General features: G+C 43.8%; 1 protein-coding gene across 2 annotated transcripts; it reads right to left on the reverse strand.

The window, feature by feature from the left end:
* Positions 1–4,859: 4,859 nt before the first annotated feature.
* Positions 4,860–13,961, reverse strand: LOC115390346 (E3 ubiquitin/ISG15 ligase TRIM25-like). 2 transcript variants are annotated; one of them, XM_030094184.1, is made up of 9 exons: positions 13,280–13,961; positions 11,839–11,934; positions 10,565–10,645; positions 10,261–10,413; positions 9,156–9,315; positions 9,048–9,086; positions 8,162–8,242; positions 6,830–6,907; positions 4,860–5,607 (listed from the first exon to the last, which is right to left on the reverse strand). In XM_030094184.1, the coding sequence occupies exons 1-9, from the start codon at positions 13,877–13,879 to the stop codon at positions 5,054–5,056; spliced, it is 1,842 nt and encodes a 613-aa protein (XP_029950044.1). In that variant the 5' UTR covers positions 13,880–13,961; the 3' UTR covers positions 4,860–5,053. The 2 variants fall into 2 exon arrangements, with proteins under 2 accessions (XP_029950044.1, XP_029950045.1); XM_030094185.1 differs by lacking the exon at positions 8,162–8,242.
* Between the last annotated feature and the right edge of the window lie 6,418 nt (positions 13,962–20,379).

The following is a 20,379-nucleotide window of genomic DNA, read 5'->3' on the forward strand; positions in this document are numbered from 1 at the left end:
ATGCCTCAGAAAGCAGGATAAAGTCACAAACCAGTTCACAACCTTGTTCTGAAGAACAAATACACATACGCGCGCGCGCACACACACACACACACACACACACACACACACACACACACACACACACACACACAGACAACTGAAGCCTGACAGGTGTCACTCTCAGAGCGTCCGCTGTCCATGGTGCTGAAAGCTCAGATAAAAAGTCACTGGCTACATCTGGACCATCGTTGACCATCATATACTATATATATATATATATATATATATATATATATATATATATATATATATATATATATATATATATATATAGACAGCTGGTCTAAAATTACACAATCTATTCAGATAGATACAGGCACAGCTATCTATATCTTTTGGAATTCACGTATATTAGAAAAAAAAATAAACTTGGTGGTCTCTTGTAGTTGAGAGCAACACAAGGTACATTCAAATAGGCAGGTGTTTAAGACCACAGCATTCTGATAAAGATAATATTTTTGAAGGTTTCACTGACTCACCAGTGGCTCCGATGTTAGGTTTTGGGTAGTACCGCTAGCGGCTAGCATAGTGTTTAGCATACTGTTTAACTTCCCTCCAAAGAGTTCAGATCAAGTACAAAGAAAAAACTGGTTCATGCCGCACAGCCAATCAGCGCTGGCTTACAGCTCTGATGCATTCATGGACAGTCGTAATGTAAGAATTGGCAAATTGGAGCCCACAATCATATGCGTATACCTTCTCTCACACACTGCACATTTTATTATAATAATTTATTTACGAGTAAATGTGAACACATCACATGAAACAGGGCCCTATGACCTTGTGGGCCCTGGGGCGACTGCCCCCTTGCCCCCACTCTGGCTCTGCTACAGATCAAGACCATTCTTGAGGTCTACAGTAGTAAAAGGGGAGAGAAAAAATTGGTTGATTTTGACCTAGACCATCTGGTCAAGTAATAATAACAATAATAATAATAATAATAATAATAATAATAATAATAATAATAATAATAATAATAATAATGCTTAATAATAAATGTATTCGATTTAAAAAATGCCTTTCCCAGCACCCAAGGACACTGAACATTAAAACACTGAAAAAATGAAAAACAGTATTAACAACATAGAACAGAGAGCAACAACATTGTAATGGTAAATGTGACTATGAGCCATTGGTGATGAAGGACTGTCTGAACAGGTGAGTTTTGAGTAAACACTCAAATTAAACACAACAAACGTCTGTTATTATAAAGCCTGCAGTTATTCATGACAACAGAAAAAGCTCCTGTATCTTGCCAGAGGCTTTACAGTTGAAAGATTTTTCAATTTTCCTTTTTATCTGCCCTAAGTTGGCGATTTATAGTCCACAGAGGCACTGCACTTTAGACTCTTAGAAAATTAGACTTCTTTTGTAATGACGCTGCATCATTTTTCTGTGCAGTTACTGGTAAAGGTGCTTTTTCTCTTCTTAGATCCAGTTTTATTCAGATGAGTCTGGGTTTGTTTTTCCCTGGCAGTGTTTCAAAAATGCAACCGTTACACAGTTTGTCTGAACTCATTTTTCGTTGATTTTGGAAACGTTTGCTGAAATAGAGCAAGTCTCTTGTATTAGTTTTTATTTATTTAACCTTTATTTATGCATTCGGGCCCCATTAAGACCCAGGGTTTCTTTTTCAAGGAGGACCTGTTGGTAGAAAAAACACAAAGTTACAACCAAACATATGTTGTAATATGTATATCAGCAATCCTGACATTGATACTGCTAATGCTGATACTGTGATGATGGTCATTATCCATCTGGTGCAGTTCCTGATGTTTTCATCAAGAGCTCAGCAGAAGAGAAATTATAAAATATGATTACATTGAACAAAACCCAGCAAATGGAGCGAATCATGTTGTGTTTCTATTCATCCATCACTGGAAGCAGAAAAATCAAATAAACCAGTTTCCATGAAATAAAACAGCCCCAGACTGCCGATCCAGATCTCCAATGATCCGTTTATTGCAAAGTCACAGTGAAATCCTTGAAAAAGCGACACTCAGACAAATAAAAACAAAATAAATTTTACAGTCACATTAGCAAAACAACAGGAACAAAGACAAGATGAATAAAGAGACTCGCTTTCAGTTTTAGTGCTACACTTTTTGAAATAATGCACTTCATGGCAAAAACACCTTCACATATCTCTCACTAAATTAACTAAATGTGATTTTTTTTTTTAGTGTCTTTTGAATTCAAAATGTGGACGCTCCAATAGTTTTGGATTTAAAGGATTCACACAGCACTTGGTCAGGCAATCATGATCCTTTAGAGAAGCACCTTTTCTATACTAATTCATTTTACAAAGAAAACATCAACAAAACAGAGTAATGATCCCAGAAAGGCAGTGGCTGCAGTATGGCGTCCATTCTGCGGGAAGGAGAGGTCCTTAAAAAAACACGAGGAGCTACAATCAGGCTGTTTCAGACCACAGCAGTATGATGAATATCATATGATTACATACGGTATGTTGACAGAATTGGATATCGAGGCATGCAAAATACTTGTATGTGATATTTTAAGGCCCCATTCAAGTGAAAATGTCATTTTTGCGTTTTTGTTTCAGAAAAGTTTCGCCTCTACATGAAGACTTTTTCAAAACGATGTCCAAAACGTTGAGAGCGATGTGGTTAGTATGCCAGGCCACGAGTTGGTGTTACTATTTGACTTTGTAATGAACCCACACACGCATGCGCGCAGAGGATAAAATGCTATAAACACGATAAACACAACAGCGAGAAGACGGACATTCGTACGGACCGACGACAGAGCTTTGCTGCTATGGCAGGAGGTGACTTTCAGCTATAAAACTGCAAAATAGCAGGAGAATATGGGCCTGGAGTCCTAACACTCCACTGTTGTTATTGTACAGCTCCCATATGTTCAAACAACGATTGACTACAGCGTGGTGAACATGCGCCGTAGCAGAAAAAGCTGCGTGCTCCCTGTGAGCATCCTCTGTTTACACATTAACAAAGTTGAAGCATTTTCTAAAAGTTTCACTTTGGGGGCTGTTTTGAAAAAGTTGCCTTTTCTGTGGAGCACCGTGGTGGAAATGGACCCTCAGAATGAACCAAAGTTTCACTTGGAAATGTTGTCAGGCTTCAGGATCCAAGAGAAGCAGTGTCCAGCGGGTGATGGTGAGCTTCAGGCACTTCGATATTCAAGTTTTTTTTTTTTTTTTTTTACTGCAGAGATAAGGCTGCCCCTCCAGTTTATGGAAAATCACAGGAAAAAATAACTAACATTCTTTGGGATGGCGCTATAAGGAGTGACTGAAACTTTGAATAAATCACAGTGGGTCAGCAGGCTGCATTAATGTGGCGAATGGAAATGATGTGCACACATATGCTTTAAAAAAAACACCTCAAAATGTATTCTGACAGTTTTCTATAGTAGTTCTGCTTAATGATTCTGAAACAGCGAATGAAGACTTGTTTTTGTCCTGTAAATAAGCATCTTGACATTAATCACGTCTTCTTCTTGTGCAGTAAATAAAGCTTTGTAACTGAAATTTGCAGAAGTGAAAAAAAGAAATAACAAAACCAGTAATGATGCTCTCTCAAATAACAACCCCCCCCCAAGCTACTGGCAGCCTGAAAGCTCAGTGAATAATTTTTCAAAACACCCCTGTCAAATAGACAATATGCTAATCTTAGCTAACGGCCAAAAGCGCTATTTTTTTTTACTTTCCAGGAAATGGAAAGAAGACAACATACCCGCGACCCTGAAAAGGACAAGTGGCAGAAAATGGATGGATGGATGGACACGGTATCATATTCGTCAAATTCGTAAGTAGTTCCTTCATGAACCTGAAAGTATGGTAGCAGTTTCACTCATCCGGTTTTAGGGGGGTTTTAATTAACAAGCTTTGGTTAAGTATCTAAAAATGAAAAATCTCATTGCTGATAGAGTGGTGAAATTAAACGACACAGGCTTCCAGCATCGTCACACAGAATGTGGACTGGTCCTTCTTTCTCGATTGTATGAGTCCAAAAAACAAATCGATGTGAAGATGATCTCACTGATGGAGTATGGTAAATTTGTGATGATCACAAAACAACCTAAAAATGAAACTTGTTAGTGTTTTGCTGAGGGGAGCAGGCGATCCCACTTCTGAGGTAAGTGAAAAATGCCTTAGTCTTCCCTTTCTTAACAACATTTTTTCGATATATTCCTCTGCAAAATATATAAACCGAAGAATAAACCTCTAATTGAAACTGACCTACATAGAAAAACAACATATAATTTAAAAGCCAAACATTTTACAACATAAATAGCCAAAAATACAACTTTCAGCACAGCTACAGTATGGCATTTGATGAGTCCAAATCAGAAGAGGACGTCACTTTCTCAGGTTTAAAACCAGCATGAAGTTTTGTAGGCCACTTGTCAATGAGGCAGAGAGGAGGGTGGAAATCTACCCACAGTTTCAGAAATGCACAGAACGTCAAGAAAACACAAGTAGAGGTGAATACTGGTTCAGTACCTCGGTGTTGATGTAAGAACAACACGTCCCACAAACGGCCTGTCAAGACTGTTTCTGTACCCAACATCTCTAACGACTCCTTTTGTCCCTCAAATCGAGATTTTTCTCATGTTTGAACTATAAATCTTTGACATAGTGCATTTATGACTGAGAATAAATATTAAAAGTATCATGATATTTTGCATGTTGGCTATTTGCTACAAAGTCATGTTTTTCTGAAGTTTTACAGCGTCGACTGTAAAAAAAAAAAAAAAAAAAAAAAAAAAAAAAAAAAAAACATACTTTGTAAAATACATTCCCAGTCCAGAAAACCCTGACAGTGATATGTTATTAGCAGTTAAGGCAGTTCCACTGACAGAAGACAGACAGATGGAGAAGAGAAGCATTTGGTTACTGATAGTGTTGTTTCTTCCTGATGTTGCTGCTCAGCGCCTGCAGTCCTTCAACCTCAGATTCCAGAGTTTATGTCCATCAGGCAAACGAAGCCATGAGTGGCTTCTTCAGGCCATGAGTGACGCGTCTTCAAGTGGGATTTCCGTTGCCTCCGTCGCGGGGGCAGATGACCAGGGTGGAGTCCAGGTCCAGTCGGAAGGCCGGGTACAGCGGCTGAGAGAACGGACATCTGAACGTATGCAGCAGCACCACTGAGTCCGACACGCTGTAGAAGGACAGGGTTCCTTTGTGGCGCTCCAGGAACACGCCGATCCTGGGGCAGGGTGGCGCCGCCACCGTGGTCTTGCGGTTATCGTGCCACGCGGCGTATCCGGCGTGGGTACACCTCAGCCGCCACGAGTTCTCGTTGCGCCCGAGGAGGCAGGGCTTCCCGCCGCCTTTGCGCCCGATGCCCCGGTAGGTGACGCCGATGTCGACCCACCCGCCGCCGCTCCACTCCACCTCCCAGTAGCTGGCGCTGCCAAACTGACCCTCCCTGCACAGGACTTGTGCCACTGAGTCGAAGCGATGAGGGTGAGGGGGGTAGGACTGCGGTTCCTCACCGCAATGGGCTGCCTGGGGGCCCTCCAGGAGGACCAGGGTGGGATGGGCTGTATCTGGGTCCAAGGACAGACGGGACGAAACTACAAAAGAGAACAAACAGATAGTCTCTGTGAAGCCCATTGTGTTTCAATTGGCCAAAACATTTTATCATCAGCTGTTTCCTGAACAGATAAACATCAGAGGAAATGTTTGATCTGATTTCAGCTTCTAGAAACCATTTAACTCATGATTCTCTCTTAAAAAGTGTTGATGCAGACTAAGAGAGCAGTACGCTTTGAAAGTATTGCACTCCTGGCAGTTGCAAGTGACTAAACCGGTACTCCCACTAGGGGCTGGTGACTGAGGTGGTGCCCCGATGGAGATGCACCAAAGGGCATCCGCTCAGGAGAGCCATTGACGACAGTCTGGCTGTTAGATGGATGGAGCTCCAAGTCTGATCAGACAGTCTATTCTAGGACAAGAAGAGTGAGACAGTGAGAATCCTGTGAGATCTTGAGAATCCAGCATCCATGTTCCAGCTTCGGTCACTACCCTCATGCCTCAGAGGAAGATTCCTGAGCCAGAGAATCGCTAAGGAAAGCCAAGCCAAGCCAAGCCAAGCCAAGATACGATTGGTTCACCAACTGGCAAGGACACAAGCTCAGGCTAGTGTCCTTATGAGGTAGAGTTGAATATATTTGAATATGAACATTTCACCATGGCCGTTATTCCCTAAAACAGATAGATGATTAGTCATTGGTCTACTACTATCTGCTCTGTGCTTTCTGTCATAAAGACAGATCCTGACAAAGGTAAAATGATCAAGCCACTCAAAACGACGGTCTCAGGTGACACTGTGGCACTGATGAAACAAACAACACGTACAGCCTCAGTCCTCCTCGGACCAAAATGAATTATTGAGGCCCAACACGGTGCTGCAGCACTGTCTTCCTGTCAGCTGGCTTGTTGGTGTCAGGACGAGGTCCTGATCTTAATGACAGACCAGAATGTCGCTGTCGTCCATACAGTATGATCACCATCCATAATTGATGAGGATCTATACAAGGCTCTCAGGTTTCTCAGAAAGACTCATTACGCAGTGAGCCAGGAGCACAGGGAGAAGAATGAGAGGGCGTAAGGTCAAAGGCAGAGAGGAGAATATGGACGGGAGTGCTTCAGGCTGAATGGGTGCAGCAGACGGCGACCGGAGAAGCAATGCAGAGACGGGGAGGAATTCAATTAAGTGGTAGACAGTGGACGGGAGACAGGAAATGGAAGAGGGAGGAACAGACTACAGCAAAGTGAGACGGATGAAGTACTTACACCTGAGGAAAACCGCCCTCATCCTCTGATCGGCCGGCTGCAGAGACAGAGAGGACAAGGGGAAGGACACTGGCACGGCTGTGAAGAAACAGACGACACAAAAACAAAACAAAGTGAGATGGTGAAACTGAAAATGCTGCTAATTTCATTCTGATGATATGAAAGTGACTAAAAATACAAAAACGTGTGTCACATGGAGAATGTCTGACACAGAAACAGAAATCAAAGCACCTGAAAGCTTACCAAACACCAGTTTCCTGATTCATGAACCATTGATCAGCAAAGCAGACAACAGGAAAACACAAAACTGCTTCACATGCTTCAGGGAATCAGGTTATTGGAAGAATGGAAGGAACAGGTTTACATGCAGTATGGTTAGTATGGTTAGTTCATGCTGTTGAGTCTCCATTGCATGACAGAAAGACACAAACAGATGGATCTGACTGATTTGTTGCTCCCGAATGTTTCGCACCACATTAACGAGACGTTGTTTGGCATTCATCAAACTCATTATGTGCAGCGTGCGGACAGTTTTTAAGGTGCTTCCGTGGGAAATCCCGCACAGTGGCTTTCAGAGGGATCGTTTGGATATTTGCAGTAGACAGGAGATCTACACATCCTCAGTTTGGAGGAACAGGCCTGGAATCACGAGTATCGTTCTGCTGAGGACAAGTCAAGCATGGAGACTTCAGCCACGTCCCAGAAGACCAAAATCTATCTCTACTTTCACTGCTTTCCAATTATTATTCAGATCATTCATTCTATTTTTCTGTCCTACTGACAAAACATCCACAAGAAACTCTAAAATCCACTGATCCTACTGTAGTTCTGAAGCATAACCACATTTACCTGTACCCTGACACAAACATTCTTTAAATAGAAATACTTTACTGAATGACTCTGGGATGAATCTAGAGGAGAACACTAGCCACTGAGTGGAAAGCCCAGATGTTCTTCTAGCTCCTCCACTGGGATCCCAGGATCAACCAGGACAGATCACCTCTAGCAGGTCCTGAAACAACCTGGTCTCCGCACAATGCGGATGAGTGCTGTGAGAGGGCAGCGTGGCCATGTAGCTACTTTAAGTTAGGTAACACACACTTGCATTGCAGGTTCTGCATGCATTACTTCATTTCCAAACTGTCTGCGGCCGTGTCGGCGCCCATCTACTGCAGGCTCAGAGGCACTCAAACAACGTCATCCATATTAATGCCCGTTTGTTCGATGATTTTGAGTGAAAAAGCAGACAAAATCATCCGTTTGTGAAAGTGAAAGGGTCAGTCCACAAAGATTTAGCAGCACCTCCCACTGTGGAGCGTTTTTTGAACTTACCCCTGTTGGCCGGATGCCCAGCAGACAGTGAAGCTCGTGTCTGCTGAGGTTTGGAGTTCTCCTCACTGTCATTTTGTCCACCTCCCCAATATAATACACATTAATGGGATTTGGTATGTTTTTCAAACATTCATGTTGAAAGACATCAGTTTAAATGTCAGTTAATCAAAACAACAAAAAAACAAAAAAAACAAAACACCAGTTGTCTTGGAAACTGTTGCTGAGCACATGCTCTAAATTTGATTTTCAGCAAAATCTGGACACAACAACAAACTAAAGATTTCAGCGTTTACAACGAGACGGACTGTTTGTGAAAGAGTCCATCATCTGGACGTTCACCACTATTACTCTTGACTCTTGACAGAATGGAGAAGTTTGTGGTACAAATGTGGTGAATCTGAATGGACCGCTGTGATGAGGAAGACGATGGTGATACTGTCTATTTCTCTGCTTTCTGTTTTACACCTTTGACTCGTAGTCTGGGAGTCGTGGTTAGAATCAAAGCGCATGCTGCTTCTGGTTGTGGTGACGTTATACGACTCAGATGGTTGAACGAAGGATTGAAATTCTGTTTTCAGCAGAGTTGTTTCTACCTAAATAAAGAATGTGGGCAGTTTCGCGGCCTTGTGCTTTGGGTCTAATCCAGATGATCTGGAGCAGAGCCAGAGTGAGCCGTCCCCAGACATCCCACCGTCCTCTTCATCTTCAATATTTAACACAGCTACTGTTTCTCGTGGTGTTAAGTGTCATGTCGAATCGTGCAGCCGGCTAAAAATGGGTCACCTCAGACAAGAGGGTGTGTGTGTGTGTGTGTGTGTGTGTGTGTGTGTGTGTGTGTGTGTGTGTGTGTGTGTGTGTGTACATATATCGTGTTTCCTCTGCTTACCTTTCACACACTCTCCAGCAGATACGTAGTTCTCGTTAACTGCAAGAGAAACATGGTGGTGAGTGTGAGGAGGAGCGGCGGCGTCGGGCCGTGCGCGGCGCGGCGTACCTGCACGGCTGATCTTGTCCACCTCCTCCCTGCAGACCTCCTCCATGTGGCTGCGGAGGTGGCACAGCGCCCGGCGGGCGGCGCTGAAGGCCTCGGCCGGCAGGCTGAGGGCCCGGGAGTGCCGGCCGGCGGAGAGGGGGACGCAGAGCAGCGGCGCCGCCTGGGCGGGAAGACACAGAGGACGGAGAGCGGCGCCTCATTCGCCTCAATTCCTTATACAATTGAATTTAAAAAAAAGCACTGAGGCAGGTGCTGTTCACTGCTGACTCATTCTCTCCTCTCATCCCAGCCCTTCTCGGAGCACTCTGGTGAATTATTACAGCCTCTGGGATGCATTAGCTGTAATGGCTGGGTATCGAATGGATGAGCCGCTAATGCCTCACAAGCCCTTCCAGAGAAAACACTTCTTCAGAGAATAAAAAGTGTCTGCTGTCCCTTTACGCAGCGCTGCAGCCATCAGCACCAGGATGAATTGTTCAGCGGAGCCAAACTCATTTTAGTTCGGCGGCCACATTCAGCCCAGTTTCATCCTGAGCAGACCGGACTGGTAAAATACACACAAAATAAGCTTTAAATCAAAACTTTCACATCTTTATTCGTTGGGGAGCAGAGTATACTTGATGAAAACAATTAATACAGTCTTAAAGTCAATTTTAATGATATGTTCTGGTGCAAAAATACAGAGAAATGTCAAAAAAAAAACCTCCTGCGTTCTGCATGTTTCTCTAAACTTTGGACTTTGGAGCTGGTTTGAGATCAACAAGCTTTCATGGCAGCATCACCGATCTCTCAGCTCGTGTCTCAGTGTTTTGTTTGCAACAGCTAAAGAAATAATAATAAAAAAAATATCAACGTTTTCTAGGAATTTGAATAATTGCCTTGTTGGTTTGGTGGGCCGGATTGGAGAATCTAGTGGGTCGGTTTTGGCCCATAGGCCTTACGTTTGACACAATTCTGCAGCTTTTCATCATTTCACATTGCAAACATTGCTTGAAATAAGGAAATATGGATTTGGTGACTTATATCTCTGTTCTAACAAATCTTAAACACATTATTTTCACTAATTTTACTCAATAGCCACGCTGCAGCCTCTCGGTCTCCTCACCTGCAGGAAGTGAGCGTTGTCTTCGGTCTGCAGCAGCTGGCTGATCTCCTCGTCTCTCATCCTCAGCTCCTCCAGGTCTCTCTCCAGCAGCTCGATGTCTCGCTCGGCTCGCCCCACCACCGCCCGCTCCTTCGCCTCCAGCCGGGCTCGAACCTACGACACAAGAAAGAAGAAAAAGAAGGTGTAAGACAAGGATCTAAAACCAGATGGTTTCAACATTTTCCACCAGAGAAGATCTGTCTCAAATCATGTTAGCCGTGTTTCCATCGCTGCCGTTATGTCAAGCTGACGAGGCGTTTCTCACCTCGGCCTTGGTTTTCTCCAGACACAGACTCATATCAGCAAACAGAGCTTCACTGTCCTCAGCGACGGCCGACGCCGACACCTGCAGTACACACACACACACACACACACACACACACACACACACACACACACACGCACACACACATAAAACAGCAGTAAGGATGGACTCATTCAGAGAGCACGAACGCAGCAGACGCCGGGCACAAGAGGACGATGCTCAGGGGAGGGAGGAGAAAAATGCTTTTCCTGGAACAGCGGAGGAGTGGCAGAGAAATAATAATCACTGACAACATCTCCTGTAAGGCCTGCAGAAGAGACGGAGCGGCGGTGGAAACGTCCAGGACTAGTGGTTTCACATGTCTTATTCTTACTAACTACTGGATGAATAAATACAACGTACACAAGAGCACAAACACTGAAAACACTGAGCAGAGTTTAAGTCTGGAAAAGGAGCACTTGATTTAAAGTAACACAGCAGGTCCACTTTACACCAAGCTTCAATTTTCAACGTTAAAATTGTTAAAAAGAGTATTTTTCTATATGGGTTTATCTCGAAAACAAATAGCTCTGCAACACTACCTGACAAAAGGCAGTTACATGTGTTTTTTCTTCAAATTCTCCTAGTTTACTCTCCATTCCGTCTCTGCTTTGTTGGCTAAACTGTATTTGTGGGAGACGACTCAATGTCACATGTATTTTACTTTAACTTGAGTCCTATTCTGAAGAAATAAAACAGTTACCATTGATGGAGATGTTTGATGGTAGAGCAGAGTGTCGTCTGCATAGAGGTGAAATTGTATTTAAGGACAATGCGGCTCAGAGGAAGGAGATAGCTGGTGAAATGGATGATAACTCGGACAGAGCCCTGAGGGACACCGGAGTGTGTATGTGTGTGCGTGTGTATGTGTGTGTGTGTGTGTGTGTGTGTGTGTGTGTGTGTGTGTGTGTGTGTGTGTGTGTGTGTTCTTGTATTTCTATCCTTGTCGGGGCCAAATGTCCCCACAAGGATAGCAAAACGTGGAACGACGTGCCTTGTGGGGACCTTTTTCCGGTCCTAAGTAGGAGAAACAGTGTTTTCTTGACCATGTTGTTGTTACTGAAAAAAGTAAAAGTGCAAAAACATTTCTTTAGGGTTAGGCTTTGTTGTGGTGTGGGTTAGGGTTAGGGTAAGGGTCAGGGTTAGGGGCCAGACATGAATGGGAGTCAATGGACGGTCCCCACAAGGATAGAAATACAAGACTGTGTGTGTGTGTGTGTGTGTGTGTGTGTCACCTTAAGTGACTCCAAGCTTTGCTGAAACTCCTCCAGCTCTCGCTCTCCGGTGTGTATCCTCTCCTGGACCATCCTCTGAGACTCCTGAAGCTGCAGCTGAGACACACACACACACACACACACACACACACACACACACACACACACACACACACACACACACACACACACACACACACACACACTAACTCACTATTTCATTATAACATTAAGATTCAGTGATAAGTGTGTGTTCTAAGTAAATGTAAACCATGGTAACTGGTGTTAGAACATGATTAAGAGTAATCAGCATGTATGTTTACGATTATTTCATATTATATAACTGAATAGCTGCATATAAACACAATCTACATCATAAACCTGTCGACAAACATTTCAATAATAATGATCACAGCCAATAAACCCTTTGAGAAGATGAGCAATGCCTTCTTTCTTATTATCTTTTTAATATTTACTTTGTGGTTTAGCTTGATGGACCAGATTGGAGCCTCTAGCAGGCCAGTTTTGACCCACTGGCCTTTTGTTTGACACCCCTGATCTAAAGCAAATCATTATTAGAAGAATAATTTTGAAAATTGAAAGATTTTGTATTTGTCAGTTATTTTAGTTGCATAGATTAAGGTGAAAGTTGAGCCTTTATTAACAATTTACAACTGCTGCACCTGTTACTGTAGAAGATGTTATTAATCTTAATAATAGAGAATCCGTTCAGCTGCATCCAGCCACTGAAACTCTGGACTTGGCTGATTAATACACCAAATGTCCTTCCTGCTGCGCTGGGATTTGAGGCTCAACACATCTCCAGGAAAGACTTAATGACATTTACATTATACTCAGTTCTGAGAATTCATCCATCCATTACACTGTTTAATGCCGTTGATGGCTACAACCCAGCAAGTGCATGCTGGGTAACTCCATGTTCTCATCTGTGGTCAACTAAACCTCATATCCAAGTTTTAGGATGATGGAAGAAAAAAATAAGTCTGAGAACATAAAAACTTGACAGAAAGGACTCAACCTGAACTCAAATCCAAATATCTGAAATTTGAGTTGAAAACTTGTTTCTTTAAAAAAAAGAAAAAAAAAATCATAACTCACATCCATCTAAGCACCTGTCTTCTTGTTTCAGATCCTCAGCTGATTATCAAAAAGTCTTTAGAAGAATACTATTGTGCTTTTTCCAAAGAAAAGCGAGGCAAAAGTCCTATTTTCAAGGTTCAAACTAAAAGCTTTCTACAGTAAACCAGACAACAGTCTTTATTCCGCCTTGCTCCATGAGAGGTTTCTTTAATAATGAGACGGGTTTATTTTGGGACTGTGGGGACTTCTCCGTGCGTCCCCTGACGATCCAGGAACTCGCTCGTGTCATATTCCGTACAGTAACTCGCGGCTGGGGAGCGGTAACTCCGTGCGTAAAAGGTGCGTGCGTGCGGGCCGCTACCTGTCTCCGGGCGCGCTGCGCGTCTGCGCCGTGCAGCTCCTCCTGGTCGGCCTCGCACAGCAGGCAGTCCCCGCTCCACTCCCCGGCGGCCTCGGCCTCGGAGCCCCCGCCGGCCGGCTCCAGCCCCAGGCGGTGCTGAGCGCACAGGCGCTCCGCCAGGCTCTCCACCGCCGCCACCAGCTTGTGGCGGCGCAGCGTGCCCACCTCCCGGTGCGGCAGGACGTGCAGCTCGCAGAAGGACGCCAGGCACACCAGGCACGACTTGTGCGCCCTCAGCCGGCCCTCCGCCGGGCAGAAGTCGCACGGGACCTCGCCGACGCCCCCCAGGTAGAGCTCCGGGGCCTTCACCATCTCGCTCATCTTCAGCTTGTCCACGACCTCCGCCAGCACCGTGTTCCTGCGCAGCACCGGCCGCGGGCTGAACGCCTCGCGGCACTGCGGGCAGCTGAAGTGGGCCCCCTCCGCCTGGTCCCAGTAGTCGCTGATGCACGCCATGCAGTAGGTGTGTCCGCAGGGGATGGACGCCGGGTCCTTGAGGATGTCCAGGCAGATGGGGCAGCGGAACTGGCTCTCCGTCACCGAGATGTTGGCCTGCGCCATGGCGCGCGCGTCCTGCGGTGCGTTACTGGAGACGATCACCGGAGCTTCGCCCCGGTGTGTTGGTGTTGTGAAGGAGAGGGGAGGAGAGTGTTCAGGGAAATAACCCTTCCGCAATGTCACACACACTCACACACATACGTAAATCGAAAGGGTTTTCTACCCTCTGCGCTGACTGGCAGGAGTCTTCACGGGAATGAATGAAGCGCACTGGGTTTCCAGCAAAACCACATACTCTCGAGATAATGTCACAAAATATAAATTCCAAAAACATTTCATAATTACAAGCATGATTTGAAATGCACGAGTTGATAAGAATGAATGCTGAATGCAGTCGAAGAAATAAATATGACATATTTTCCATTCAGGATATTTGGTTCCTGCTTTCTGTATGAAGATGTCATTTAGAACTTTCCTGACTGAGGAGTTTGCAACAATGTATCATTTTAATTGACGTCATCATCTAATTTAACCTAGATATGCAAATGAGCCTCTATACAAGTTAGAAGATGACGTGTCATCTAGAATGTTACTGAGGAGTTGGCAACAATATATCAGTTTTAAAGGTCTTTTGTTTTTTGAAAAATGCAATAAAATGCATTGTATTTAATTTAATCACTAAGCATTTAATGAAAATATTAACATTATTTCACAATATGCACTTTCATGTAAATCATTTTGACACTGTAATATGTATAACACAACTCACCGTTCAATTCAATTCAGCACCAATAAGGTTTCCTCTTTCTTTGCACAAACTTCATGTCAGCTCAGGTGGACTTCACAGGAGGAAAAAACAGGCTGAAAGCAGTGAATGACAGTTCCACAGCAGCAGCTTACCAGACAGATTTACTGGTATTTTTTTTTATGCGTGAGAAATACAATGTGTTGCTTGAGTGTGTGGCAAAAAACCGAAATGCGTGACTGTCACACTCAGTGCGTGAGACTTGAGGCATGAGGTCGACTTAGCTTGGGGCCGAGTTGGTTAGGAAAGACTTGACTGTATCCCGATGCAACCCGGGTAGTAGTGCGGCCCCATTAGGTAGGGTCCCAATGTGTCATTGTAATATATCCGGGGGTTTCAAGTTGTGTCGCTGATATCCGCCGTCTGTCAGGGCCCCCTACTAGCAACTAACCGGTGAGTACCCTGAAAAGGGCCCCATGCGAGGGATTTTCTATACGTTGTCGTTGCAGCGTCAAGTGCAGCGCCTTTAATTTGTCATTAAAATTGACCGATGTCAGCCGTCCCTCGGGGCCCCCTTCAGCTCGGGGCCCTAGACAAATGCCCATGTTGCCTACCCTGTAGGGACGCCTCTGTGTGCAGTAGACTGTAGGAGGGCAAGCAAACCAAATTTTGATTCTACTGAGCAGAGGTAGAGCGTGGGTCTCAGTACAGAGGGGGCAGAGTATTCTCTACGGGCCCTTATGATAGTAATTTTATCATTATCATACCTCATCCTACCATCAAACAACACACTAATGCTCACTTTTATTGAGCCAAGCAAACCTATATGCCTCAGAAAGCAGAATGAAGTCACAAAGCAGTTCACAAATTTGTTCTGAAGAACAAATACACATGTGCACGCATGCACACGCGCGCGCGCGCACACACACACACACACACACACACACACACACACACACAAATGCAGCCTGAAGGGTGTCAATCTCAGAGCGTCTGCTGTCCATGGTGCTGAAAACTCAGATAAAAACTCACTGGCTACATCTGTACCATCTTTGATACAGCTTAAATATAAAATGAACACAGCTGGTCTAAAATTACACAATCTATTCAGAAAGATATAGACACAGCTATCTATATCTTTTGGAATTCACGTATATTAGAGAAAAAAATAGAGTCTGCTGTCACTAGTTGAGAGCAACACAAGGCACATTCAAATAGGCAGGTGTTTAAGACCACAGCATTCTGATAAGCACAGTGTTGAGCATAGCGTTTAACTTCGCTCCAAAGAGTTCAGATCAAGTGCAAAGAAAACACTCGTTAATGCCACACAGCCAATCAGTACTGGCTTCCAGCTCTGATGCATTCATGGACAGTCGTAATGTAAGAATTGGCAAATTGGAGCCCACACTCATGTGCGTATACCTTCTCTCACACACTGCACATTTTATTACAATAATTTATTTATGAGTAAATATGAACACATCACATGAAACGGGGCCCTATGACCTTGTGGGCCCTGGGGCGACCGCCCCCGTGCCCCCACTCTGGCTCCGCTACAGCTACTGAGTCATAAACATGTAGTGACAATTATTTAGTTTTGACTCTGAATGAAAGCAGCATTATTGAAATGGTAACAACACTGATGTTCAAATGCTGGCAGAAGGAGGTCGTGTTCTTATTCTTATTATTCTAGGTAGTTGGTTTTTAATTTTAGCCATAGTCAAACTACCAAAGAGCTGTGTCTTAAATTACAGTTCAGGGAAATCCTCCTCTGTGTTCCTGAAACCATTTTATTATCAAAAAACTGTAGAAAAGCGAAACACTGCAGACAGAATCCCAACATCCAGACAACAGTCAGCTGCGTCTTCATGAGCCTCTGGAACTGTTTCTGGGAAAATGACTGTTTCAAGATCTTTATTGTAATGTTTTAGACGTGATTTGAGTGGATGGAGGCCTTTTTCTCTGGAGTTTGATGTCCTCCCTGGTTTTCTCCAGTAACTGTTGTGTCCTCCTGCAGTCTGAAAAACATGCATGTGAGGAAATGGAATTAAGTATACTTTTGTGAATGCATTGCCCTATGTCATTTTGATTTGTGCCTGGTATTTGTGTCATTTTGACTTCTTTTGGATCATATGTGGGTCCTCTGATCCTGGTCAGGCTGACAGTTATTCAGCATGTTCAATGGTGCCAGTGACATCTAGTGGTAATGCACTGTAACTCCACACTGTCCACAGAGAGGACAACATCCTTAAAGGCAGTTCCTCCTTCTTGTCCATGAATTGCATTTGGATTTAAAGAATTCAGAGGATGGATTAAATTATCTCTCACTGTGCTGTACTGCTGTGTGTTGACTTCTATAACAACATAGTTTATCTTCCAAATGAGAGGAAGTGAGGTGGTGCCAGTAACACTGTGAAAGCTGATTGTTAGCTTTGTCACTATTTCACTAAACTCTTGTTTACTGCACTGAGGCCAGTTTGATACCAGTTTGATACAGTTTATTAGATACCGACAACAGTTTGAAGTCAGTATCTATCATTCAAGAGGAGCCTCAATTAACATGTTTCTCCAAGGTGATTTTAGTTTTTTTTTGCTTATATTTCTATAATGACCTGCTATCATCTGGATAACTGAGCGTCTTCCTCTCAACAACGGATGTAACTTCAGCTAAATTTAAAGAAAAAACACAACAGTGAAAGATAGATAGATAGATAGATAGATAGATAGATAGATAGATAGATAGATAGATAGATAGAAATTTGATATACTTGCATAAAACTATTGAATCCTGCCATCTTTATGTTATTTATTTGCTTCAGTGCCTTCTTGCTTTCCTTCATAGCTGCACCTGCTATCTGCTTTCTGAGGGATGCTTCTCATCTCTACTCTTAAAAAATTGCGTGGAAATTAAATCAAATTGTATTACAGTAAAAGTTGTCCACTCTTGTTTCAGATCCGTCACTCTGCTCCCCTGTCACCAGGTGGGTTTCAGACAAGAGAATGAAACTTAACAGGGGACTTTTCTGTTGCTTCGGATATACTCTGACCACGCACGCACGCACACACACACGCAGGTCATTCTACCTGCTTGCAGAGTTAAGTGGGTTCTCTGCAGCCTTCAGTTTGAGGTTAATGCTCCACGTCTCTTTTTGTATTTTCGAGCAGGACATGAATTTGTTTCTGGATGTTTTTGATATGCACGACGCGTTTTCAGCAGTTTAAGAATCACTACTGTGTGGATTATTCTTAAATGTTTCATTTTCTAAACTATCTGTGTCCACCTTTATCGAGATGCTGAATTTATCCCATACAGGCTTTTTTCCAAGGACACCAATGAGATTAGATCAGATTACGATGAATGAAATAAGATTATGAGTTTAGATGAATTAGAAAAAAAAATATTACAAAGGTCATATTCAACCAGATTTACATACTAATAAATGTAGACGTGTGTGATTGGATTATTAATCAGACAGAGACGACTAAACAGGATGTGATATTTATCACATTTAAAACACTAGATTAAGATTAAACCACTTCGGTAAACATGTAGACTCGAGTCATTTCTGGAGTAATTACATCTGAGCATAAAAAAACTAGTTGCAACATTTAATCTAAATTAATTGGCAGATTAAATTAAATGAGATTAAATCAGAGTCATTGATCAATTCTATGATAAATCTCAGTGTGCATCGAATTTAATCAGTTAATTAAAGTAAAGCTTCATAAAGCTCAACCCTGGTCATCATCTGGAGGTGGATTAGATTAGATTAGATTAGATTAGATTAGATTGGATTAGATTAGATTAGATTAGATTATTCCATAACATCAGATTCTCAGCTGTTTTAATAACATTAATGTATGGATCATTCAGTGTTTCTTCTTATGCGTTCCACACTGCCGTGTTCCTTCCCTGCTCCTCCAATCCCGGCTCTTGAGCGCGGTCCAAGTGTGTGTCTGACCAGACAAAGCCCTGAAAGGGGGTCCGGTCCCTCGGCTCCCCCGGGCCTTTGTTGAAAGCCGGGCCGTGGTGTTCTCCCTGCTGAGGCAGGCCGTAAGGCGATCCGGGCCCTTCCTGGCCGGGGTGTGCCCCGGGCGGCTCCGGTTTACCTGCGGGACCGGGGACGGGCGGGGCGGCCTGCGGCGGGCCGGGTCGGGCTAGAGCAGAGGGAAGCAGCTGGTCACTGGAAGAAGGAGAGAGTGGGACAGAGAGGAGGTGGGGGGGACGGGTGTAAGGCGAGAACTCTGAGAAAGGACAAATAAACAAAGGTGGCGATGAGGGTCTGAGGTGAATTAATCGTATCGAGCTCTTTCTCCTCCAGACGGTCTCCAGAGACGCAGCGGGGACAACGGGAGCCGGGAAACTCGGCTTTAGAGACTCGACACGTTCCACCGTCTCAGCTCCAGTCCTTCAGTTGAGTTCACGGCTGCAGAGGAACTTCAGACGGATCAGTGGGTTCACAGAGAAGTCCAGGTTCAGGCCCGTTTACACGACCACAGCTCGAGCAGAGGCATGTCTGTGTTTAACGTTCACACAGCGACGGTTTGAAAATGGTGCAATTCTCATGTCTGGCCACTAGTGGGTGCTCCTGTTTTTTTTGATGGCAACTGCATGTTTCTGTCAGTCCCTGTTCGTATGAAGCCATTTATCGAGGCTGTGGTGAAGAGTCGGCTGTAAAGGCGGCGTTTTCCACGGAGACGATCAGTTCTGGAAAGTTTTCATTTCATTGACGCTGAGCACCGCTGTCATGTAAACAGACAAAACTCAACCAAACTTTTATATTTTCAACCTCAATATGAAGACAAAGCTGACTTCCAGATGAGATGAGATTAGATTATGTGCTGATGGATGTGAGGGTGACCCTGGCTGTGTCAGACAGACTCAGTCCTGCTAACCCTGAACGGCTGCTGGCTGTGAATGTGTGTGTTCTGTCTGTGTGTGTGTGCCCGGTGATGGACCTGTACAGGGCGTCCTGTCCTCCATCATGGAGCTCTAGGATTGGCTGCTGAGTGTTGAGACCCTTAATAAACCAGATTAGAAGACGATGCACACGGAACATCATCATTAAAACTCCGGTTTCTTCAGTTGAATGTGATGTTTTCCCTTCGTAGATATTCTGGAACAGATCAGACAAGAAACCCGAAACAAAAGAGAACTCTGGGTTTGCTGTTTTAAAGTTGGATTTTTGAGGGCATGACAGACTTAGAGCAACAGTTCTCTGAATTTGAGCTAACGAAGTGGTAAACATGTTGTGGACGTCTCCACGAGGTTCAACACCGAGAGAAAACACTCACACACTCATCACATTTAGCCTTGCGTGTGTGTAACCGTTTCAAAGCTGTTGTGAAACTTTCAGTTCACAGATCGCAGGATCTGTGTGGTTCAGATGGTGACAGACGGTTTCCTTCCAACATGGCTAACAAACTGAAAAACACAGGACGGACATCAGCAATGCTTTTGGTTTGACAGGGGTGACAAACACTCTCAGTTCAGGGGAAACATAGAGAACAATTTCATCTTGAGTGTAATAGCCTCTAAATTCAACCTTTAAAGTTTTTCTTTGTTGTTTTGAAGCTAAATGTGATATAAAGCAACAATTGTTATGAGAAAATCACAACAGTTTCAACACAAAGCTAACTTTAATCAAATCTTCTCATGAAAAACGGAGTGAAATGTCCAATAAAACCTGCTGCTGCAGCTGTGGCTTGATTCTGGTTTGTTTTCACTTATGGAGGAAATATGATGTAAAAACTGAAGAGTGAACTGCATCCTGCACTCCAAACTACACCGGAATCAGGTGTCTGAGCTTAGTTTTGT

This window comes from Salarias fasciatus, chromosome 6 (genome assembly GCF_902148845.1).
Source record: "Salarias fasciatus chromosome 6, fSalaFa1.1, whole genome shotgun sequence".
Lineage (NCBI taxonomy): Eukaryota > Metazoa > Chordata > Actinopteri > Blenniiformes > Blenniidae > Salarias > Salarias fasciatus.

What these genes read in the sequence shown, in the direction of transcription:
- LOC115390346 (XM_030094184.1), bottom strand. Translation starts at nt 13,879, where the DNA reads ATGGCGCAGGCCAACATCTCGGTGACGGAGAGCCAGTTCCGCTGCCCC. An exon ending in TGGAGAAAACCAAGGCCGAG is followed by an intron (nt 10,414 to 10,564) that starts GTGAGAAACGCC and finishes CTTGTGTCGTAG; the next exon opens with GTTCGAGCCCGGCTGGAGGC. An exon ending in TGGGCATCCGGCCAACAGGG is followed by an intron (nt 6,908 to 8,161) that starts GTAAGTTCAAAA and finishes GTTTCTTCACAG; the next exon opens with CCGTGCCAGTGTCCTTCCCC.